This window comes from Podarcis erhardii (genome assembly GCF_964252035.2).
Source record: "Podarcis erhardii genome assembly, chromosome: 12".
Taxonomy (NCBI): Eukaryota; Metazoa; Chordata; class Lepidosauria; order Squamata; family Lacertidae; genus Podarcis; species Podarcis erhardii.
Genome location: NC_138513.1, coordinates 43,423,512 through 43,447,771, shown reverse-complemented (window position 1 = coordinate 43,447,771; position 24,260 = coordinate 43,423,512). Strand labels below are relative to the sequence as shown.

The following is a 24,260-nucleotide window of genomic DNA, read 5'->3' as shown; positions in this document are numbered from 1 at the left end:
CAATCCTGCTGCAAAATTAGTCAGAGCCTGGCTTGCTATGTCCTCCAAACCCAGGTTCAAGTTTTATTTCCTCCAAATAAACCACAAGTCATAGCAAGTTTGTCATGGTCATTTGTTCGGAACAAGTCAACCTAGGGTTGGAAGACACAACAAGACATGTTCTAGGGAATACCGCAAGAACATCTGCTATGGTTTAATGTGACATGAGAAATGAAGCCATGGGCGGTGTCATATAACTAGAGTAGCTGTCAATGGAGTCATGCTCAATAAGCTCCATCGCAACATAGAATGTAAAATGTGTGTGTCACCAATGAGAACATATGCCATGTCAGTTATTTTGAATACATGTTTTTGTTGTATTCGAGGTCTCTGGATTCACCAACTTTTGAGAGAAGATTACCATACTTTTCCGTGTATAACACAAAGTTTTTTTTACTCTAAAATAAGGTTAAAAATCGGGGGCGTCTTTTACACGGATAGTGCATATGTGGGACGGGGGACTGGTTGCAGCTGCAAACATGAGCTTGTCAGCAGCAATTGGGTGGGTGATTAGTGGCTGCTGCAAGAGCTGCTTAGGATTGGCTGTTGGTGCGACAATTGGGTGGCTAAGTCAAGGGCTGCTGCGGATTGGCTGTGCCTGCGGCAATTGTGTGTGCAATTGGCGGCTGCTGGCGGGGAGCTTGTTTTCTTCTGCGACGCGTGCAATTGGCAGCATCAGGTGAGTGATCTTGGGGGCATTAAAACAACAACAACAACAACAACAACTCAACAACTCTGGTCCATCTCCCCCCATTTTCTCAATTTGGGGTTCCCAAAAGTAGGGGGCGTCTTATACATGAAAAAATACAGTATACACCTGAGCATATACAGATTAAAAATTAGTTTTTAGACACAATTTTTGTCATGCCTTTTATTAAGACTTTCTGGGGTCTCTCGGTTTTTGAAAGTTTTCCAGAAGTCAAATGTCTGACACGGCTTCCGCTTGAGTGCAAGAAGTTCTTGCAGCCAATTGGAAGCTGCACCTCAGTTGTCGAACATTTTGGAAGCCGAACGCGCTTCCAGAACGGATTGCGTTCGACAACTGAGGTGTGAATGTATATAGTCATTGAGGAGAAGGGAAACTGAGATACTTGTTTCCACGTTGGTAGAAAGGGGTTGCAGGCAAGACAGCTTTCCACCAATGGCAAAATGTTTCAACAAACTAATGAACATTCACATCCAATTTTGATTATTACCACTTTGAGCTAACCCCAGTGTGTTGCTCATGTACCAGTGCATTTTGGCTTACCTATTTTGGCTTAACAACCATGCCAACCCAAGTTACACGTGCATGTTTTAAAGTTATTGTTTTCTTTGCCAGGCTTATGCATTATCAGAAAAATGAGTTTACTCTACTACACAAAGTAGAGGTGAATTGTTTTACATCACACGTACAAAAACCAGGGAAGTATTGAATGAAGGTTCTATGGGTTTGGTTTTTGCTGAAACATCTAGTATCTATAAAGCCAAATCTTAGAAAAGAAATGAGGTACAAAATTTCAGAGGAAATTATAATAAAGAATAATTCAGACAAAACCTAGAGGAAAATGCTAAGAATTTACCAAAAAGTAAACTCAGATGCTTTGTATACAAAGAAAAAATTTGGGGTTTGCATTTCACCCAGCATCCAGTGCACACCTGTTGTGCTATACAGAATTATACTTGGCAATGTAACCTTTTTTTTTACAACTGTTATGTTTAACTGCCTGCCCAGGGTTGCAGCATTCATGTCCTACATCAGTGGTTCCCCAAGGGTGTGGTGTGCCACACTGGTGTGGGAGGAGAGGATGGCAAGCGTGGTGAGAAGAATCAAGGACAATCAAAGAAACTGTTAAACATTTCAGTTTCGGGTAATGTAGTATAGCATAGTATCAATTATAATTTATTCATTTGCAGAATAGGGATAGATATATTTTCAAAATGAGAGCAAGAGCATCAAGTGAGTACAATCCTAATTGTGTTTTCCAATAAATTTCTTATCAATAAAAAACTCGGCCTGGCATGAGCAAATTCTTATTTTGAAAGTGTGGTCCAGATAAGTTTCAGAACCAAAGCCCCAGCTGATCTTAAGGAGCTACCCGGTTCACACAGAAAACATGAGTAACAATCCTTCCAGCTTTCATAATGCAACTTCTGCAACAATTTAAAACCACACAATAAAAGTCAAAATGGAAAATATAACATTAACTAAACCTTTCAGTCAGACAACTGCATCTTAAATATAAATTCAGTGCATCAGTAGCCTGTATTAAATTTTGCCATTGTAATTTTGATTATACTTAAATGATCACAGTAAGAAAAATGTTATTTGCTTTAGAAAGTCCTGTTTCCAGCCATTTCAAAAGAAAATAAATGTCTTCCAACTTAAAATTCCTAGGGACATGCATGTAAATACATAAAACAGATTTGTCTATGAACCAAATCTGCCACACTTACACAGGAATTAATATCACAGCATTGTGGTGTGGTCTACATCCCCCCCCCAAACAAATGGCTTGAGTCCACTTAAGAGATTATTTACCTGTTTCTAAGTTTTTATATAACAGCAGGGATGTTTCAGTATCAAGTAATGCATTAAAGCATTAGATTCATCACTATGCAGTGTAAGTAAATATAAAATGTAAATTCAACTATTCACAAGAGTGTGAACAGCTAATGATACAATACAAAACAAGCATTTAAAAACTGGATATTAACTGGACTATCATCTACATCCACACACATGCACTAATTCATGTATGCACACACTTTGCCAAGGTTCTTCACACTTTCTAGGTCTGCAAAAAATACTGCAGTTATGAATTAAACATTACCCTTCAAAGTTCCTCAATATGAATTATGGCTGAGACAGGGTCAGCAAAGAGAAGAAAGGCAGAAAAGGGGGAATGGGGAAGAACACTCAAGGGTCAATAGTTTGGTTTTACCTCCAACCTTAGGCCCACCAGCAGAACCTGGCTTTCTTGAAGTATTTGAGGGAGTTGCAGGTTTTTTGGCTGCAGGAACCTTGAAGGCTGAGGCAGCTGAAGATGGCCTATTTCCATCCACTGACTCTTCATCATCAAAGCTTTTATCTGGAAAAGATTGTTTGAAAACAAAATATTGTGTTACAATCCTTTTAAAAAAGAAAGAAGTGCCTTTTAAGCAGCATTCACTCAGAAGTTGCCAAAAATAAAATAAAATCAATACTAATTATTACGCCCTTTGTCTTCAAAGCTGTAGACAAGTAATAAAAAGGAAAAGGGGAAAAGTCATTTCATTTCATATAATGGCTTTGCAAATGATGGGGGGGGGGGACATTTTAAAAATCCTAGTATTTCAACAAGAAAAAATATTTTACAAGGCAAGTATTGTCCATTTCTAATTTATTGCTAAAACCGAACTTTCGCAATTATATTAATTCCCAGCATTTTAACAGAGAACAAAACCTCTGCTTTTCTACTACTCATGCTTGCCGTCTCTACTACACATCCTCCTCCCACAGTGTGTCTACTAACACTCCCTGCTTCATTTCTTCCACCCTGATTTCAGCACTTACAATCACAGATCCGTTTGCAGATCAGTCGCCTCATTCCTCTGACAGCTTTCAATGCCCCTTGCACTAAGATACTCTCACTTGCTCACATGGCCACATGGATGGAAAATCTCAGTGCTAATCAAAATATTCTGTGAAAAATTGTCAGAAAACACCATAGATCCACCACGGAGATTTGTGCCGGCATCCTTCTCTCCTTTCCCTGCACTAGGTACTGAAACAACCAATCGGCTGCAAGGTGACATCATCTCCTGGTAGCCACTGCCAGATGAAAAGGTGAAAATTCTTCACACATATAAATTCATTCCCATGCGCAAACATTTGCAGCCACCGTTCTATAAGCTATTAAAAGAAATTTTAGAGGCATAATACTCTCTGAGACCTTAGGCTTAACCCCACCCTGCAAATTTCAAGGGTGTTGTCTTTTGCCTAGTAAAGTTTCCCTCCCATCTCCACAATTTTTGCTTTCACGATAGCATATTCCATTTAGCATCTCAGACTAAAAACCCAGCATTGCACAAATCAAATGAGACAATTTTACAGCCAGGTAAAAGAAAGCTGCATTTCTCTAGGACCCTGAAAACGTAAGGGAAACCCAACCTGTAGTTTCCCTCACAAACAAGATGGGCGAGGCTGACACACAGCTGCGTAAGGGAGATGCACACCCATGTCACAGACTTCCTTTCCCGGAACCTTTATTATTATTATTATTAATAATAATAATAATAATATCATCATCGTCCTGTCACAGGTCCCTCTAATTTCTGAAATTATTTGTTTATCTCCAGTGTGCTTCTATTTTGGAAAAATAAGACAACCTATTTGTGGAAGGCTGCATTTCCATGACATTAAAATCAATTTCTGCCTAAACTGTGATCACCTAGATTGGGAAAACATATATTAAATACCACAGGTGAAAACGTGGGTTTAGAAATACTGGCTTAGCAACATGAGCAATTTATACAGGACCACTGACCTGCTTTGCTTGCTCTACCTAGCTATGTTTCTTAATTTAAGGTTTACAAAATGCTGCACATTTTAAAAAAATAAAATGCATTTCCTTCCATTACAGTGGTATCCAACTCTGAAGATTCTGCATGCAGGGATATGTTACTATCAGAATGCAAGAGGAAGACATGAAACACATTATTCCATGAGTATCCATGGAAACCGTACTCTGCCTTTGCACATGAACTGGAAGACAACATTTCAGTTCTCACTACAAGAGACGCCTTTAACCCTTACGGCAAGAGAATTCAGACACACTGCTGACTGTTTTAAGCATGGTGAAACCTCTACAAGTGCAGCATGAGAAATAATGCACCAAGGATAAAACTGAACCGTAAACAATCTCACTTCTTAGAGCTGGGTATCTTCTCAACACACAGTTACAAAAGTACACAGCAGAAGACAGTAGCTTTTACACAAAGCTTGTGTGAGATATTAAGATTTCCTCGAAACACAACAGGCAGCTACCTAGCCAGTTAATCTTAACCATCTATGAATCTTAACCATCACCAGAAAACTTCTGATCTGGATTTACTGTATTTTTCGTCCTATAGGGCGCACCGGCTCATAGGACGCACCTCGTTTCTTGGGGTGGGGAATGAATTAAAAAAAAATTTTTCCCCGCCCCAGCCGCGGCTGCCGCTACAAGCCTTGCACACGCCTGCCCGTAGCACGGGGCACCCTCCGGAGGGCTCTGTGTGCTTCCGGCTGCAGGCTGCCGCCCCAAGCCTCGTGCGCCCGGCGGGAGCTCCTGCCGGGCGCGCAAGGCTTGCAGACACTCGCCCGAAGCACGGGGAGCCCTCCGGAGGGGTCCGTGTGCTTTGGGCAACAGGCTGCCGCCCCAAGCCTCGCGCAACCGGCGGGAGCTCCTGTCGGGCGCGCAAGGCTTGCAGACACTTGCCCGAAGCACGGGCAGCCCTCCAGAGGGCTCCCTGTGCTTTGGGCAACAGGCTGCTGCCCCAAGCCTCGCGCGCCCGGCGGGAGCTCCTGCCGGCGCGCAAGGCTTGCAGACACTCGCCGGGGCTGCAGGCTGCTGCCAGCAAGCCTTGTGAGCCCGCGGGAACTCCCGCTGGGCTTGCAAGGCTTGCGGATAGCTTCCTGAAGCCTGGAGAGCGAGAGGGGTCGGGGCGCACCGATGCCTCTCACTCTCCAGGCTTCAGCGAAAGCCTGCATTCGCCCCATAGGACGCACACACATTTCCCCTTCATTTTTGGAGGGGAAAAAGTGTGTTCTATGGGGCGAAAAATACGATAGATTCTTTCTTCTATAGTTTAAGTTTCATGAACGGATGCTTTTTTTCTTGGGAAAGTTTAAAATTTGTTACCAAAAATAATACATGATTTTTTTCTTGCAGGACATTATACAATAACCAGCAACACATGCTCAGGTGCTTAACACGAACACAGCTCTGTAGCCATCTGAAATGTAGTCTGGGTTTCCTGCAAAGGACCAGGTTATTAATTGGACTGCCTTCTCCTGTAATAGGCTGCCCAAACACCAAGACCATAATCTAGGCTCTGCTTCAGGAGTCCCAACTTCAGAGATGAATGCCCTCCTCAGGAAGAGCTGCCTGACATCTACACTAATATTATTTAGGCACAAGGCACATGTGCTTTTAAAAAATAAATATCCAGCTTTTTCAAGCTCATGTTGAAGTTTTATTTTATGGAGTTTCTTTGCACGTGCTGCTGTTGAAATTAATGGTTCTTATATTTTTAGTGGTGTTGCATGATAGCTACCTTGGCAGCTTTTGGATGGTGGGGGTGCAGGGCATAAACGGAATAAGTAACTAAATGAGTAAATAAAATGAACAAAATAGTCCTCAAAAGTTATTAGTCTGCATGGGAACTAGTAGGAGGGACAGCAACAGCCCACTGCATTTCTATGCTGGGTTCAAAGGAGGCAGTCCCCCTCTTCCAGCAACCTACCGTGTTTTTCGCTCTATAAGACGCACCAGACCACAAGATGCACCTAGTTTTTGGAGGAGGAAAACAAGAAAAAAAATATTCTGAATCTCAGAAGCCAGAACAGCAAGAGGGATCGCTGCGCAGTGAAAGCAGTGATCCCTCTTGCTGTTCTGGCTTCTGGGATAGCTGCGCAGCCTGCATTCGCTCCATAAGACTCACACACATTTCCTCTCACTTTTAAGGAGGGAAAAAGTGAGTCTTATAAAGCAAAAAATACGGTACTTCAAATCACAGAATTGTAGAGTTGGAAGGGACCCTCTGTAGGGTCATCTAGCCCATCCCCTACAATGCAAAATAAATAAATAGACGCAGGAATATCAACTGAAGCTTCCAGGACAAATGGCCATCCAACCTCTGCTTAAAGACCTCCATGGAAGGAGAGTCAAAAACCTCCTGAGGGAGTCTGTTCCACAGTCAAACAGCTCTTACTATCAGAAAGTTATTCCAGCTCCTTCAACTGTTCCTCATAAGGCTTGGTTCCCAGACCCTTGATCATCTAGGCTGACGACCTCTGCACACATTCCAGCTTGTCAACATCCTTCTTAAATTATGGTGCCCAGAACTGCACACAGTGTTCCAGGTGTGGTATGACCAAGGCAGAATACTTCCCTTGATCTGGACACTATGCTTCTGTTGATGCAGCCTGGAATAGCATTAGCTTTTTTTGCTGCTGAATCACACTGTTGACTCATGTTAAGCTTGTGCTCTACTAAGACCCTGAGATCCTTTTCACATGTACTTCTGGTGTGCCCTATCTTATATTTAAGGAGCTGGTTATTCCTGCCTGAGCGTAGAACCTGGTACTGTTAAACATGTGTCCCTGAGCACACACACACACCCATACATAGAAGTCTACAAATGTCACCATCACAAGTGTCCTTTTCAAGATCCTGAACCTTGAGACCCTCTGCAGCACTGAGACATTGCTTCTTCCATTGCAAACTGAAGAAAATAAGCAACAGAACACAATTTCCAGAGTTTGCGATTATTACAGACTTACAGTCACGCAGAGCAGGTACATCGGTAAGCCACACCAACAGTTAACAGGAAGGAAACCATTACTATCGCTGTATGAAAGGAGAGCAAAGGCTGCTAGGGATCTGGCAGGTGGTGAGAGAGGCCGAAATGCAATGAGGCAAACTCCAATTGCAAATGAGGCGGGGTTCAGTCACACAAGGGAAAGACAGACAATTAGGAGACAATAGAAAGAGAAAAAGTTGTACGTTTACTCTTGGGCAGTCATTATGGCCCAAGAATATGATCTTGGGGCCATTCTACAGTACAGCAGTACCTCGGGTTAAGTACTTAATTCGTTCTGGAGGTCCGTTCTTAACCTGAAACTGTTCTTAACCTGAAGCACCACTTTAGCTAAGGGGCCTCCTGCTGCTGCCGCACTGCCGGAGCACGATTTCTGAACTCATCCTGAAGCAAAGTTCTTAACCCGAGGTACTATTTCTGGATTAGCGGAGTATGTAACCTGAAGCGTATGTAACCCGAGGTACCACTGTAATTATTTGTGAATAACCAGCCCTTCCACAAAACCAGGTTGCAGAGTATGCTCTATTCCCATAGAGAATATAGTACAATATGGAACCGAAAGTAGGTACAGTGGAACCTCAAGTTGCAGGCATAATCCGTGATGGAGGCACATCTGCAACCTGCAGCATTCACATCTTGAAGCGCCACGTCTGCGCAGGCACAATTTGGTGCTTCTGCACATGCGTGAGCGGTGAAACCCAGAAGTAACCCATTCCGGTACTTCCGGGTTTCCTGCCGTCCGCAACCCGAAAACACGTAACCTGAAGTGGCCGTAACATGAGGTATGACTGTACATAACTTATTGGATCACCTTGAGCCCTGCAGTGTATGGTTGTCAAGAGATGCATTTTGAGTTCTACAGGAACTGTCCCAACTGGTGGAAAAACCCCTGAAGTATCTTAACAATGGGAAGCATGTATGTTCTCTCGAGTTTCTGACACAAACCAAGGAAAATAATGAACACTGAGGAGATAGAAAAGAGAATTGGTGTAAGGGTAGATCTCTCCTGGTGAAGCTTCACCAAGACTGGGGTTGCTGGGCAGACACAATCAGCCTTAAAGGGAGGGATGAACAGTGTAAAAAAAAGGGTGTGTGAGATCTGGATTATTCGAGCTTTCACGCCACATCACATTTTGGAATCTGCTCGCAAGTCTCCTTGCTATTGGTGCCAAGTGAAAAAGGTGGCGGTGGATGTCATGTGTAGAACTGAGGGACTATCAATAATGTAATAATAATAATGTAAATATTGGGTGTGCTGGCAAAAGCCCTTGCTTGGCATAGGCACACACAGAGTGAAGTCTTAGAAGCAAAGGCACTATCTAAACAAGCGGCAGTATTAAATTCATTCCAGATCTGTATTTCGTTCCAGATCTGTTAGCTATCAGCATTGGGGATTCAGACATTTTGGCTTGGCAAGGTAGCCAGTCAGTCCTGCAATCCAGCCCCTTTCACAAGTCCTTTTTCATGCACGAAAATGATATGATCTTCCAACAATGAACATATATAAGTGCAGATCAGCAATCCAGGAATCTTCAAGACATCACCCAAAGCACTGAATTTGTGGATAGCGAAGCCTTGTATCCAACAGATGTGTCCAAATTCTTCAGGGGTGGAGTGAGGGTAGAACAGTGAAAGGGGTGATGGAAAATAGAGAGATGAAATTGTTTCACTATGTTCTGTCTTGCTTATAAAATGGTTGATTTTTTTCTTTAAAAAAGACTGTTTAATTACAAAGAATACAAGGACTGAAAGTACAATTTGGTAGTTATAGGGGAATGAAATCTAATCAAGGAGTATAGTTTCCTTCTGACTGACAAAGAGGTTAGGAGAAGAAGTTGACATAATATACAAGGGAAGAGTTGGAGTAAGAGAGAGATAAAGAGCTGAAACACTAAGAGAAAGGAACTAGACTACTGTGGAAATTAGAGTGCATACCTGGACCTCTCCAGAAGAAAAGTCTGCAAATATAACTAGAAGCTGAATTCTGACATAACTTTAAAAATATGTATTGGCTTGCTTAGGGAAATTGGTTTAACCGAATATACTCTGGGTTTATTTAGGCTGCTCTTATGGGTCAATGTTCAAGCTACTTAAAAGTGCCTTTTCCAAAACAGTCAAAGTTTTGTGTGGAACAACAGTTAAGTAAACTGAGCTTATTGGGACTTTAATGTTTCTGAAGCCTTATTAAACTAAGTTAGAAGTTAAAGGACTCTTTAGTAGGAGGCAGCAGGGGCAGGGAAATATAAACTTGGTGGTAGCGGTGAAGAAACTACACATATCCTTTCTTTTTCAGCACCCCATGAGCAGTGTCAAGACAGGGTCTTCCCTTACTTTCAAGTGCCCTATACTCATGGAAAAGAATTCTGCGCAAGATATGGGGCCAGAATACACAGGCAACAATTTATATAAACTTGCTTCCCTCCTTTCACTCAAATTCACAATAAAACTTAAAGAACAGCAGGGCTGTGTTTTCAGACATTACACGTTTATCTAGGAATTTTATTCCAAGGCTCTCTGAAAAGACATTATTTACTTGATGGTAAAATCTTTTATTAATTGAAGCAATACATATGCCAAAAGAAATTTGGCAAACTACTGACATAAACAATAGCTGATTAATCACTACAATAATTCATGGCAAAGTAAACAGATGAGGAATTAAAAAGAACACACTACTGTATAACAAACTGAAATAAAGTAACTGGATGTGTGATTGTCCCTCAACCCAACAGATTAGCAGAAATTACTAGCTATGCAATACTTCTGCTTATTAGCAACCAAATACGGAATACCAAAAACATGAGCTGGCTTTCGCACTGGACATAATGCACTTGAGAACATTTGGCTGAATAAAATCAAAATGTTGTAATAATTACAACCGGCTTTGCTTGTTATATTGATTCATTTCAGAGATCAGGAAAGACATTACCTTCCCCAAACATTTGTTGCTTTCTAGGATTTTGTGTATGGCTGCCATACTTTAATCTTCTGCCATGTCAAAAAGGGACAACACGGATCAAATTTTCAGGGTGGATTCTAGAGCAGCCAGGCTAACAATAGATATTTTAGACTAGACAGGACAGGTTCCTTGGTGGATCGATAAATAGGACAGGAATATGATCATAAGTTACTGCTTTAGTTTCCTTTCTCCACACTCTCATTGCTAGGCAACTATAAGCAGCTAGGCAGGATGGGGTGGGGGAAAGAAAATGATATAATGGAAAAGGGTAAACGAGCAGGCAGTGGCCGTCCAAGGTGGAGCCAGAAATAACTGCAAAGTGGAAAGACTGCTTTCATTGGATCCAATGCCAAAGAAGCAATCAATTCTCACCACTAATCAGTAACTTGTTAGGGACCTACACTGAAACCACTTTTACAGGCACATGTCAATGAATTCTGAGAAGTGGAGGTTGGCTGACTTGTGCCCCTCCAGAGATTGCTGAATTCAAACCAGTGTTGGAAACTCAGATATAAAAGCTGTTTGCCAAATGGCCCCTTAAGCCTAGGTTGCAGGCGCCGCAAAAGGATGTCTAAGCGCCTAAAAAAAAAGAAAGACTGAAAACGAATGAACTCCAGCTAAAATCCTACGCTTATTTTTCATCAATAAGTTTTTTATGTTTGATGTTTTTTGTGTTTTTCTATGTGCTTTTTCTATGTGTGTTTTTCTTTCCCTGATGTTGGGAAAGATGGAGGGTACAAGGAGAAGGGGACGGCAGAGGACGAGATGGTTGGACAGTGTTCTCGAAGCTACCAACATGAGTCTGACCAATCTGCGGGAGGCAGTGGAAGACAGGAGTGCCTGGCGTGCTCTGGTCCATGGGGTCACAAAGAGTCGGACACGACTAAACGACTAAACAACAACAACATGTGCTGAAAGCCACCCAGAGCAGCTGGGGCAACAAAATAATAATAATAATAATAATAATAATAATAATAATAATAATAATGATGATGTCATCTAGTCCTCATCTAAAGACTGCAAATAACAAAGCCATGCTTCCCCTGCCTGCCCCGCTAATATTCTTATGTGGATTTTTTCTCCAGACTTCAAAGAGCGGCTGGAAATGGGGAGGCAGAAAAAGATCCTCCTTTCCCTCCACTCTGCAGACAAATTCCCTAACAGCCTCATCTAGCACCAAGGAGAGCAGTTATGTGTGGAAAATGGCACCAGTAGGTATGTTAGCACCTGTGTAAGTAGTACAAACATGAAAACTTAAAAACCCATTATGGATAAGCAATGGAACTTTTGGAAATCAGGTGGTGGGGCAATGGGGAAGAAGACTGGGAAGGAATGTGCCCAGGAGAGTTGCTCTTGATCTTGGGCATTGACTCCCAGTGTTTCATCTCAATATTCAGTAGCTGTCTGTCCATGAGGCAGAACTGGAATTGACCCAGCAAGCAGTTAACCAGATGAATCACTCTGACACCTATTCTATGGGCACAACCCAGGGACACTTGATGCACCACCCTTTCTGAAGCTAGAAAAGGAGGCCGCTTGGCAGTGTACTGAGTTCCACTGAAGTTCCAGTGAAAAAGGGTGGCACATCCACATAACAAAAACAAAATAAATTTCTGGCAGGACAAATGATTATTGAAATAACTGTGAGATATAAGCTATCAAACTGCAGGCAATTCCTGGGCATTTCTCAACTGAGATGAATATGGCACAAAAAGCAGTAAGGTAAAAAAGGAAAAGGAAAAGGACCCCTGGACAATTAAGTCCAGTCAAAGGCTACTATGGGGTGTGACGCTCATCTCGCTTCAGGCCGAGGGAGCCGGCATTTGTCCACAGACAGTTTTCTGGGTCCGGTGGCCAGCATGACTAAACTGCTACTGGTGCAACGGAACACCATGATGGAAGCCAGAGCGCATGGAAACACTGTTTACCTTCCTGCCGCAGCAGTACCTATTTATCTACTTGCATAGGCATGCTTTCAAACTGCTAGGTTGGCAGAAGCTGGAACAGAGCAACGGGTGCTCACCCCATTGCACGGATTCAAACTGCCAACCTTCCGATCAGCAAGTCCAAGAGGCTCAGTGGTTTAGATCACAGCGCCACCCGCTCCCAAAAAGCAGTACTGGCTGGGCATGAAGGATCGTGACTTGGTACAGGGATGTTAGCAGTACTTTGACCTCCCCACCCAAAGCACTGCTGACCAGCCACTATCACCTTAGATAAAAGTTATCAATTATATATTATATCAGACATCCATCAACAGCTCGGCCTAACCCATCAATACACAGCAAGTGTAGAGAGTCTAGAGGACAAGGTTCTCCCCGAAACACACACAGTTTTCTGGTCACCATTGTCATACAGTCAAATAGTAAACTGCTTAAAGGATTAATTAGAGCAAGAAAGAGAGGTGTGTTGTTTTAAAAGATTAATGCCTCCTGGAACCCTGCAGAGTCCAGTTCCCAAGCACCTCTCTGAGCAGTATGCTGGATCACTTGAAGGCTCCCTCTTCTTCACATGAAATGCAGTAGACCCAACATCATCCTCAATGTATGGGACCTGTGTCTCTGTGGTGATCACTTCTTCATTACTTTCTTCCTTCAAACCCTGTATTGCTGCAGTAACAGCAAATGAGTAGTAGGAAGAGCTGTGTTATGCAGCATGTGAGAAGGGCAAGAGGGTAGAAGCTAGAGAGGGTACAAGCTACTCCTCACGTATGTGGGGATACATGCGCATAAGTGAAATTGTGTAAGGGAGAACACCCTTTAAATGCCCTCTCTGCCACTCCCTCTTCAATTCAAACATATCCACAACTAGAACTGAAGCTCTGAGGCCAGCAGGAGGCTGGAGGATGTGAGGGAAAGCAGCAGCTCCTGCTGTTGCACTACCTGAACATCAGCTGTTCAGCAGGAAGGCTGAGCAGCGTAAACAAAGCCCCACTGCACCTCTGGTCTCTTTGGGGCTTCCCCTACTCTCACTGACGAGCTCCGGACTCTCCAGCTCTATCCCACCATTTCCAGAGTTGAATTGAATTATTCAATTATTTCCCAGTGCTACGTGTATACTGTGTCACGCACAAGTCCATCATGTAGGGGGACACCTGTATCAAGGCAACTTTTGCTGAAGCATGTGTGCAAGTGAATGGGTGATTGGTTGGTCAAGTCCCCAAAGCAGTAATAGAATATTAACACAGGAAAATACAATAAAAGTATACTGCCAAAGTACAATAAAAAGGATAAATATGGAACAATAAAACACCAGTCACCAAATGCCCCCCCCCAATTCTACTTGATATACATTTGTGAGCTAAATTCATGCTCTCACGACAGATACAGCTCCCCAACATTCCACTTCTCACTTAAGAGACAGGTGAATGCACACGCACACCCCTTAGCCCATGGGTAGGCAAACTAAGGCCCGGGGGCCGGATCTGGCCCAACTGCGTTCTAAATTGGGCCCCCGGAAAGTCCGGGAATCAGTGTGTTTTTACATGAGTAGAATGTGCCCTTTTATTTAAAATGCATTTCTAGGTTATTTTGGGGGCCTGACTGGTGTTTTTACATGAGTAGAATGTGTGTTTTTATTTAAAATGCATTTCTGGGTTATTTGTGGGGCAAAGAGGAAGAAGAAGAGTTTGATATCCCGCTTTATCACTACCTGAAGGAGTCTCAAAGCGGCTAACATTCTCCTTTCCCTTCCTCCCCCACAACAAACACTCTGTGAGGTGAGTGGGGCTGAGAGACTTCAGAGAAGTGTGACTAGCCCAAGGTCACCCAGCAGCTGCAGGTGGAGGAGCGGAGACGCGAACCCGGTTCCCCAGATTATGAGTCTACCGCTCTTAACCACTACGCCACACTGGCTCTCATAGGAATTCATTCATTTTTTTCTTCAAAATATAGTCCGGCCCCCCCACAAGGTCTGAGGGACAGTGGACCAGCCCCCTGCTGGAAAAGTTTGCTGACCCCTGCCTTAGCCGAATCTTTCACCTAAGAGCAAACCTATCCTGAGCATGGGGGAATGCTCACACCCTCATCACACCCAAAGCAGCAAACCCCAATTACTCTGGTTACACTCCTTTGCAGTAGGGAGGGGAAAGGGAGAAAGGAGGAAAGGTCAGGAAAGGTCTGCACCCACTTCCAAGTCATTATCTTCTCCTGGAGTGTCTAAAGCAATAATGTGGAGTACATCAAAATAGTATTTCAGCGGTACCCCAAACTGTACCCATCACTGAATCACAATAGTGAGGTGCATAATAAGATACGTAAATGATGTTCCCCATCTCTTGCTCTCTTCAACAGCCCCCACCACACTCCCTTTTCACACAGTGCATAGACACCTCCTTGCAAGCCTCTAAGGAAAACTGCAACTGTAGGGGAAGACAATGATCAGGAACTTTCCTTCTATAAAAGGTAAAGGTAAAGGGAACCCCTGACCATTAGGTCCAGTCGTGGCCGACTCTGGGGTTGCGGCGCTCATCTCGCTTTATTGGCCGTCTATACGCTTCCTTAAATTCACCTCCCTTTGTGTTAAAGACATTGCAAAAATGGTTACAACAATACGTATTTAAAAGGAACTGAAGTATTTCTTTTATTGTTGTGTTCATATCCCACTTTTCCTCCAGGGAGCTCAAGGTAGCAAATAATGGTTCATTCTGCCCCTATTTTTATCCTTACAATAAGGATAGCAGGTTAGGCTGAGAAACAGTGACTGGCCTAAAGTGGGGATTTGAACCATGGTGTTTCAGGTGCTAGTCTAACATTCTAACTACTATATCACATTGGCACCATGTACATTTAAATACAGCTTTTTTTAAAAAAGCAGACACTAAAAGATAACAAAGCAGCATTAAAATGTGTGAACCAGAGATTTAAACAACTTAATTTGCACCGAAATGCTTTTCTTATTAGTATTGCACTTTAAAAAAAAAAAAAAAAAAATCATATTAAATACGAATTATATTAAGTACTCTTGGAAACAGCTTACAAAATATGGGTAGAATGTATTTACTGATTAACCCTTTTGCACATAATTCTTATAGGTCATGCAAAGAATGAAACGTAATCTTTGTTATTAGCTGCTTAGAAGGCTATGGGGTAAGCTATACACTTCCAGTCCACTGATTGCTATTAAGTGTTTCACTTTAGAATAATTTCGTCTTCCCTACAGCAAGTGCCGCCATTTTGTTAAAGAACTTGCTTTATATTATCTCACACCCATCATTGTTACTGTTGCATGTACAGTAAAGTGCTTTAAAAGCTTCCCGCCGTAAGACCTGATCATTAACAGTCCTGACAAAAAGAAACAATTATGATTTAGTGTTAAAGGACACTCCTGAATCTTACTGAATAAACTTCCTGGGATACTATCCTGAGCGATATTGAGGAAGGAAGATTACACAGCGATAATAAATTATCTTACACAAAGCTGAGACAACTACTTGTGAAAACAGGCTAACTACAAAAAGCTTGGTAGTTCTTATACGTCAAGAACTTGCACTTTGCAAAAAGTGCACACGTGCATGCAATGAAATGTCAATAAAAAGCTACAACTATTTTGCCACTATTAAAAGGTAAATTGTAAGATACACCCTCAGTCCTGGAGAACCTTTGTGATGCACGCCTTTTCTTTAATGGGAGGAAGCGAACAGAGACTACTTGCATCCTTAGCAAGTGTGTTAGCTTTGCATCAGTTTGGATAATCTGAGAAACCAGATGCAAAGTACAGGTATTTTCATGTCTGCAACCATCTTTTAATTCTAGGCGCTAAAGTAATTCAATAGTCAGTCACTCCTCTATAAAACCTTTAATATTAGGCTGTTCTTTGCAGCTGTGTTCACACCAAATACTTTGTGTTAAAATATGGAGAGGCATATTACCCACACCACAAGCAAGCTATTATAAGATCTCTTCAGTCACATTAACTTTCATACCTCAGGTAGAACACATAAAAGGGCATTTTGAAGTAAGAGGATATAAGCGTTAAGAGTCTATTTGATTTGAGAAGAGGCATTGTGGGGGATAGCACATTCTTGGGGGATAGTGACAATCTTCCTACAAGGAGTCATCTGCATCTGACTGTTCCAAATCATCTGCATTCCCTCCACTTGTATGCAGACTGAGCATCCCACACCTCCATAGGTGTGTTCAGTATGTTCTCCAGTCAAATCCAGGATAAAGGGCTAATAAAAAAAGGAAAAACAGATCTTGTTTACCCTTGCTGGCTGATTTTTTAATATATACCGTATTTTTCGCTCTATAAGACGCACCAGACCACAAGACGCACCTAGTTTTTGGAGGAGGAAAACAAGGGGAAAAAATATTCTGAATCTCAGAAGCCAGAACAGCAAGAGGGATTGCTGCGCAGTGAAAGCAGCAATCCCTCTTGCTGTTCTGGCTTCTGGGATAGCTGTGCAGCCTGCATTCGCTCCATAAGACGCACACACATTTCCCCTTACTTTTTAGGAGGGGAAAAGTGAGTCTTATAGAGCAAAAAATATGGTATATATTTGCACACAGATCTAGTTAAGGGTTTGAGACTACCCCATTACATCTCAGAAATGGGAAACATAGCTCAAGAGGAAAATGTTTCCTCCATCCAAGGAAACATATACATTCCCCTCCTTATCCCACTTTCTTGCATTTGCAATTTAGCAGGTACTTGAACTATGGGGAACAGAGGTGCCAGAGAAGCTGTCCAGCAATTACTCTACTTTTCTTGCTTCTCTGAGAGACTGGAACAGGCCTCGGGGCTTTGTGGTCTTCCTCTCTAAAGAGATAAATGCATGAACTGGGAGACCACTTTATCCAAACATGACATTCCTCTAATCCTGGACAATGAAACAGACTTTCCTTTAAATTTCAGCATCTAGGAATAAAGGAGGTCACACATTTAAATAACTTTGACCTCCCAATTTCAACAAGCACAGAGGGAAGCAAATACCTGAACAGTCTCTGAACCACACATTTATTTAGGCATCTCTAATTTGGTTTGGTAGCAATCTCACATGGAAAATTCCCAAAGCAAATACTTTTGGGGCAAACTCTTGCCTATAGAGAAGTTTTTAATATTTAATGCTGTATTGTTTTTAACACTCAATTGGAAGCCGCCCAGAGTGGCTGGGGAAGCTCAGCCAGATGGGCGGGGTATAAATAATAAATTATTATTATTATTATTAGTAGTAGTAGTAGTAGTAGTTCACAGAGGTCAACATTGGTGCAACAGAAAATCTGCAAAACATTTAAATTGACTGCCTTTATTTTGTTAGCAGCTTAGAAAACAAGTTTGCATTTCATATATGTAAAACCATTTTGGAACTTGGAAGATGGTGCCAGTTGGTCAGTGTCATGCCACTTCTTTACAGGTTTCTTAATAAAGATATCAGAAGCATTGTATAGTTTATTGCTTCAGCAGTTCCGTCTTGGAGATTTATGCACTTGGCTGACATCATTTTGCTAAATCCTTCCTTGAAATGTAGATTTCCAAGGAGATTATGCATGCTCAGGAAGCTACTGGTTCTAGCAAATTCCTAACTGTAGTTCTTCCAATAGGTGAAGCTCAAGTGAAATAACAACAAAGGGAATTCAAAAAAGTTATGAATTTGCTAGAATCAGCAGCTCCCTGAGCATGCATAAGGGCCTTCACTGCACCAAAAAAGTGGACACTTTAGAAACAAATATTTATCAACAATATGAATATTATAAGGCATGTTCATGGCTGAGGTCTCCTGCACCAATACATTGGTACCTCAGGTTAAGAACTTACTTCATTCTGGAGGTCCGTTCTTAACCTGAAACTGTTCTTAACCTGAGGTACCACTTTAGCTAAAGGGGCCTCCCGCTGCCACCGTGCTGCCGCCGCGAGATTTCTGTTCTCATCCTGAAGCAAAGTTCTTAAGCGAGGTACTATTTCTGGGTTAGCAGTGTCTGTAACCTGAAGTGTCTGTAACCTGAGGTACCACTGTACTGATAGGCATGAACTGCTCTTAAGTGACACATCAAAATGTTGGTTTCAGTTCAAGGAACTTGATTGTGTCTTCCTACCTCTGGCTACTGGCCCTTCAAGCAGGCTGATCCATCAAGCAAGAATTTTCTCAATCTTAATCCACAATTTAGTTTTCAGAAATATTTGTGAATAATTGTTTTTACTTTTAACATAATAGGTCTTATAACCAACTGAAGGCATTTCATTCTCTCTGTCGCAGTCAGTAAGAATTGTATGGACAACACTTAGCAAATAAGACTTGGCAAATGACCCAAAGCAACCCCATAATATATTGTACTTTTATGTTGTAAACTACCCTGAGATCTACTGGTGTAGGGAGGTACACAAATTTAATAAATAAATAATTAAAATAAATTATAAACGCAAAAACTAGGGGTTAGATTCAACTAGCCTAGTGCACTAGTGAAGTGCATAAGAACTCCTGCTAGCACAACAGAGCTTTCCCCTTCCTCCTTTCCATGCTCCAGAACAGTGCATGGTGGGGTAGAGAGGAAATATTGTTTTGCCCACCAAGCAGAAATGCTTCCACTGGGGCAGAATGATCAAATCAGTGTGATGTTGAATTCCACCTTTGCCTTTATCAGCATTTTTTATAACATAACCACTGAGTATTAATAAACCACTGACTTTAATAAAGTGACTTTAACCACTGAGTATTAAAGGTCTCAGTAAAGGGTTGGTCTCAGTCCAATTTAAAAAATGGACAAGGATGCACATCACAAAAAAAACCCCACCACAATAGCTGGCAACTTAACTGGCCGTCTTTATGGGCATTTCAAAAAGTGGATTTCAGTAAGCAGGAATTGGTATTTCTGAACATAGAGAAACTTTTTAAAAATATACAGTCTACCACAAGTAGACAATTTTTTATTTTTTTAATCTAGTTAATAGACACTCTTAAGTTTACTTATGTCATGTAATATTATACTTAACTGATGCATTTTGGACTCCCAACAAAGTAAGTCACACAAGGCAGTCATGATTAACAAGTCTCATTGATTTCAATGGGGCTAAAGGATGACTAACTAGCCTGCAAAAAGTCTTGATATGCCAGCCTGTATCAACCAATTATTTTGTGTTACTTCAGCTTTTTTCTTGCGATGTATTTTTCAACTGGCTCTTTAAAAAATGGGGCTTGATTTTAAAGGGTTCAATATAACCAAAGCTACTTAGTATGGAATTTTACTTTTCTTCTTATTAAATTCTGCTTTTCAAAGCATGGGGCCAATCTGGCATCATCCTCTAACCTTGTATATCAAAACCAGCCTCTCACCTGGCATATGTTAAGTCAAACTCCTTTTGCATAACAGTGAATGGTACCGTCTCTCACTTTTGGGTTTAAATATATTTTGGAAATAAGTTGTGACTATTTCACATAAATGGATCTCCACATAAAGTAGGATGTTAAGTGACCATGTGGAGCCTTTACTACCAGAAAACTATGCAGACAAATGAAGTCTCAAGGAACATTAATTCTGGTTAAAATTTAAGAGTTTATAACAGACCCTCCAACCCTGGGGGGAAATAGGCATTTACAATGGACATTATACCCAACTAAAGGATTACCAATTACAAGGGGGAACCACAAGAACAGGGAACTAAGGGGTGGAAATAGACCTGACTCTAGCAAATAGGAGTATCCTAAGTGGAATCCTCATTGGTGTTGGGGAAGACAAATTTTGAGGATCCCCCCCCCCCACTACAAGCCCCAGGGGTACTTTGTGCAGTGCTTGAGGGTTGGGGGACCCTCCTAAGCAGCATGGGTGTGGGGCCTGAAGGAGGAAGGCACAATCCACAGGCAAGATCCCTGCACTGGATCAAAAACCTGCTGCATATTCAAGGAACATTTATGTCAGTGGAAGTCAGAAGATGAAGTTTGCATCAAACCCTAGGTCTCTAGTTTTGTTGGCTTTTTTTTAAAAGGTGGGGTAATCTGGCCTCCTCCCAAGTAAAATTCTCTACCCTGCCCTCACTCGGAACAAAGACACAAAGAGCCCTGATGGAAATGCAAATTTCCTTCTCCTCCCCCTCCCCCCTTCAAATTAATCACTTGATAAGTAGAGAAGGGAGAATTAACTACTTCTCCTCACTGCCTGCTGAGTATCTGCTTCTGCAGGAGTGTGAGAGTGTGTGAGGCGCATAGCTTCTTTTGGCCCACCCAACATGCTGCCCCAAAGAGTTTGCCATGGATCACATCCACCAAGTTTAGCCACCCCCATTTTAAGGAACGCATCTAAGGAAAAAAAAAAAAAAAAACAACGGGCATGCTTTTTCACAAACTACCCAGCTTCGTAAAATGACATCTGGAAATCTTGAGTGACAAATCACCACCTTGCAGCGACCTTATTGATTCATCAGCCATTGCCTCTAAAACTATGTTTTATTGCATTTCAGCCTTGTATTAAAGCACGAGTCTGTTAGCCACAAGTGTTGAGGAACTATACATCTGCATATGTACTGTATGTGTGTGGGTGCTCTATCCCTCCTCCATACTCAGCTTAGAAGCCAAGTGGGCTAACTAGATAATGTAAGCCCTCTCCTCCATAGCAAGCATAGAAATGCAGCACACTGCTACAGAAGGGTCAGGGCACTCTGTGCCTCCACTGCAAGGCTCCAGCAGGCAATATTTTTTTAAAAGATAATTTACCAGCTAATTAGTTATGGGCTTAGTTACAAAGCTACTGCTATATTAGATTATTGGTTTGACTTGATGCTGGTTGTCAACTTCCCAACAATCATTTATTGAAATCATCAGCCAGAAAAGTTGTAAAGGAAGCTTAAAGGTAAAGGGACCCCTGACCATTAGGTCCAGTCACGGATGACTCTGGGGTTGCGGAGCTCATCTCGCTTTATTGGCTGAGGGAGCTGACGTACAGCTTCCGGGTCATGTGGCCAGCATGACTAAGCCACTTCTGGCGAACCAGAGCAGCACACGGAAACGCCGTTTACCTTCCTGCTGGAGTGGTACCTATTTATCTACTTGCACTTCGTGCTTTCAAACTGCTAGGTTGGCAGGAGTAGGGACCGAGCAACGGGAGCTCACCCCGTCACAGGGATTTGAACCTCTGACCTTCTGATCAGCAAGCCCTAGGCTCTGTGGTTCACCCCACAGTGCCATCCGCGTCCCTTCCATACACACACAAAAAGCTTACCAACAACAACAACAACAACAACAACAACACCACCACAATACTTTCTGGCAATCATCAATCTTGCAGTCAGATCGCTCAGTCAGTAGAGCATGAGACTCTTAATCTCAGGGTTGTGAGTTCAATCGCCACATTGGGTGAAAGATTCCTGCACTGCAGGGGGTTGGACTAGATCAGGGGTTGGCAACGTGCAGCCCTTGCCTTGGGCCAGATGCGAAGACAGTTTTACCAGCCCACAAGTCGCCCTCGAACCAATCCACCCACTTGACGAGTCCCCCGCGCACTGTGACTCGCTGAGCGGCACTGGAAATTATGTCTGCGCATGTCTGCGGCGCTGGAAATAGCATCTGGGCATGCGCAGAAGCGATTCCCAGAGCCACGGACATGTGCAGACACGATTTCCGGCGTCACACTGCGCCGGTCCCTCTTATTTTAGAGTGCAATGGCAAGATCTTCCTCCACCCGTGGAGAGGCTTTTCTGAATGTGTGTGTGTGTGCGCTCAACTGTGCACTGCACATGTGTGATTGAGAGAGATGCACCTGGAGAGAGACCCAAGTTTGTGTGGCTCACAGGGGGGAGCAGCATCTGGGAACAGCAACAACTGTACTCTTTAAGTCTAAGTTATGTCACACCCCTCACGACGGTCACCCTGTGCCTGGCGCCCACAGCACTTTCTCAAAATTCAGAATATGCCTACTGCAGGCAACCTCTGCTCAAAATGATGATCAACAAACATGGACTCTCAAGCCCCTGCCCCTTTTGTGTATAGCTTTCTTAATCACACCTGTTTTACCATTTTTAAAGTGTTTTCAGTTGTCTCAGTCCAGAAGACTATTAAAATGTAGATATTATGCAAATTAGGGAAACTAATCCAACCAAAAACATGGAAAGAAACTAATTTTAGAATATTTCAATTGACAACAACGGTGAGGACAGCTTCATATATTTTATGATTAAATGCCTAAAAGTCTATAAATTCAGTTTTAAATGGAACTCTTTTGTCTGCAATACAGTTCAACAAATTTGAGTTGAACTTTAAATTACACTATAAATTACTGGTTGAGACTATCTTTCTTCCCGAGCGGCCTTGCTCCCCTGACTATTAAGGACAATTTCCAATCGACATGGAAACGAGCAGTGAAAAGTATAGTAACTACTCTAGGCTTCAACCCACAGATTTTACTTGACATGGGGTATGAACAAGCTAAAAAAAATATTAAACAGCGTGTGGAAGACACAGAATGTCAAGCAGACCTAGCTAGGTCCCGAAAATTTCTAATCAGTGAAACCAGTAGATACCTCAACTCCCAAATGCCATATAAAACCAACCTTGAAATCTTAAAACAGCGAAGGGCTTTCACTCTGGCCCATTGTCAGACCTTCCCCATAGCCATTCAGAAAGGCCGTTATAGGAAGATGCCATACGAGGAGAGGAAATGCCCATGTGGTTCTGGGCAGCAGGAAACAACGGAACATGCCTTTTCCCATTGCCAGTACTATGTAGACGTACGAGCCAGATTTATCCTGCCTATCCTGCACAAATTCTCAGGACGCACAGAACAACTCAACATCTCCCTACTACTCCAGGATGAAAACCCAGATGTTACATACTCAGTTGCTAGATTTTGCGCTTCCATGATGGATATTCGCGGAAGGATGGTTTGTGCTGCAAACCAGTCCTAAACTGAAGGCCCATATTGCAAGACTGTTATTCCCCCAAGCTCCACCCCTTATAGTTGTTTTAACTGCGTGTCTTTTAGTCCTTATCTGTTTTAATTATCTGTTCTTATTCATTATCTGTGTTTAATCTTGTACTCTATTCACATGTTTTATCCTTTGATTGTTTCTTTGTCCTTATTTTCTTTAACAATTACCTGTTTAAATCCTAACTGCTATTTTATTCATATGTTTCTCTTATGTTGGTCTGTGACTGCAATAAAGTTTATTCATTCATTCATTCAATTTGTTGTTTGTACAAAATGGATCCCCCCCCCCCCGTTAAATGCACTTGCATTTATTACCATTAAATACTACATGTGCCTGTTTTCTAATGAATAACTTCATTTAAAATTTTCCTCATCAGGAATTAACTTGTCTAAGCCTTCTCAACAAATCTGGATTGAATATACTTTTTAAAATAGTCTTTCAAGTTTGACATTATACTGGCAAAAGCCAAGGAAGAATCTTATTAATGTACTTACTTTTAACAAAATAGCAACACACTGAAAAATCATTGAATTAAAATAGTATGATCTTGGGCCTACATGATAGTAGTACGCAGCAATTATGTTAGATACAGACTGAGAGCCTTAATCTGGTTAACAAGGGATATAACTTTATCCTCTTCAAGGAGCACCTTACACACAAAACGTCTACTGCCCAGAACTGTTGTCTGCCAGCTTCACACAGCACCAATGTAATATGATTTGAAGGTATCTGAATATTTCTAACAAACACTCGTACATTTTCAAGCAGAAAAAGAAATGCATTGCTCTGGAACCTTCCAAAATAATTTGAGGGAACAAATTTCAAAGAAAAGCTTCAGAGTTCCATCTATAGAATCACCTATGCT

At 42.0% G+C, this 24,260-nt stretch overlaps 1 protein-coding gene across 31 annotated transcripts in view; it reads right to left on the bottom strand.

The window, feature by feature from the left end:
• Positions 1-24,260, bottom strand: part of CLASP2 (cytoplasmic linker associated protein 2) — a 125,071-nt gene that overhangs the window by 70,231 nt on the left and 30,580 nt on the right. For 25 of the 31 annotated variants that reach the window (XM_081834718.1, XM_081834729.1, XM_081834724.1 and 22 more), the window contains one exon: positions 2,964-3,110. In XM_081834718.1, the coding sequence (XP_081690844.1) occupies positions 2,964-3,110 (147 nt within the window). Of the gene's footprint in view, positions 1-2,963; positions 3,111-3,574; positions 3,757-24,260 lie in introns of those variants that run through there. The other 6 variants (XM_081834738.1, XM_081834741.1, XM_081834742.1 and 3 more) reach the window with 3 other exon arrangements.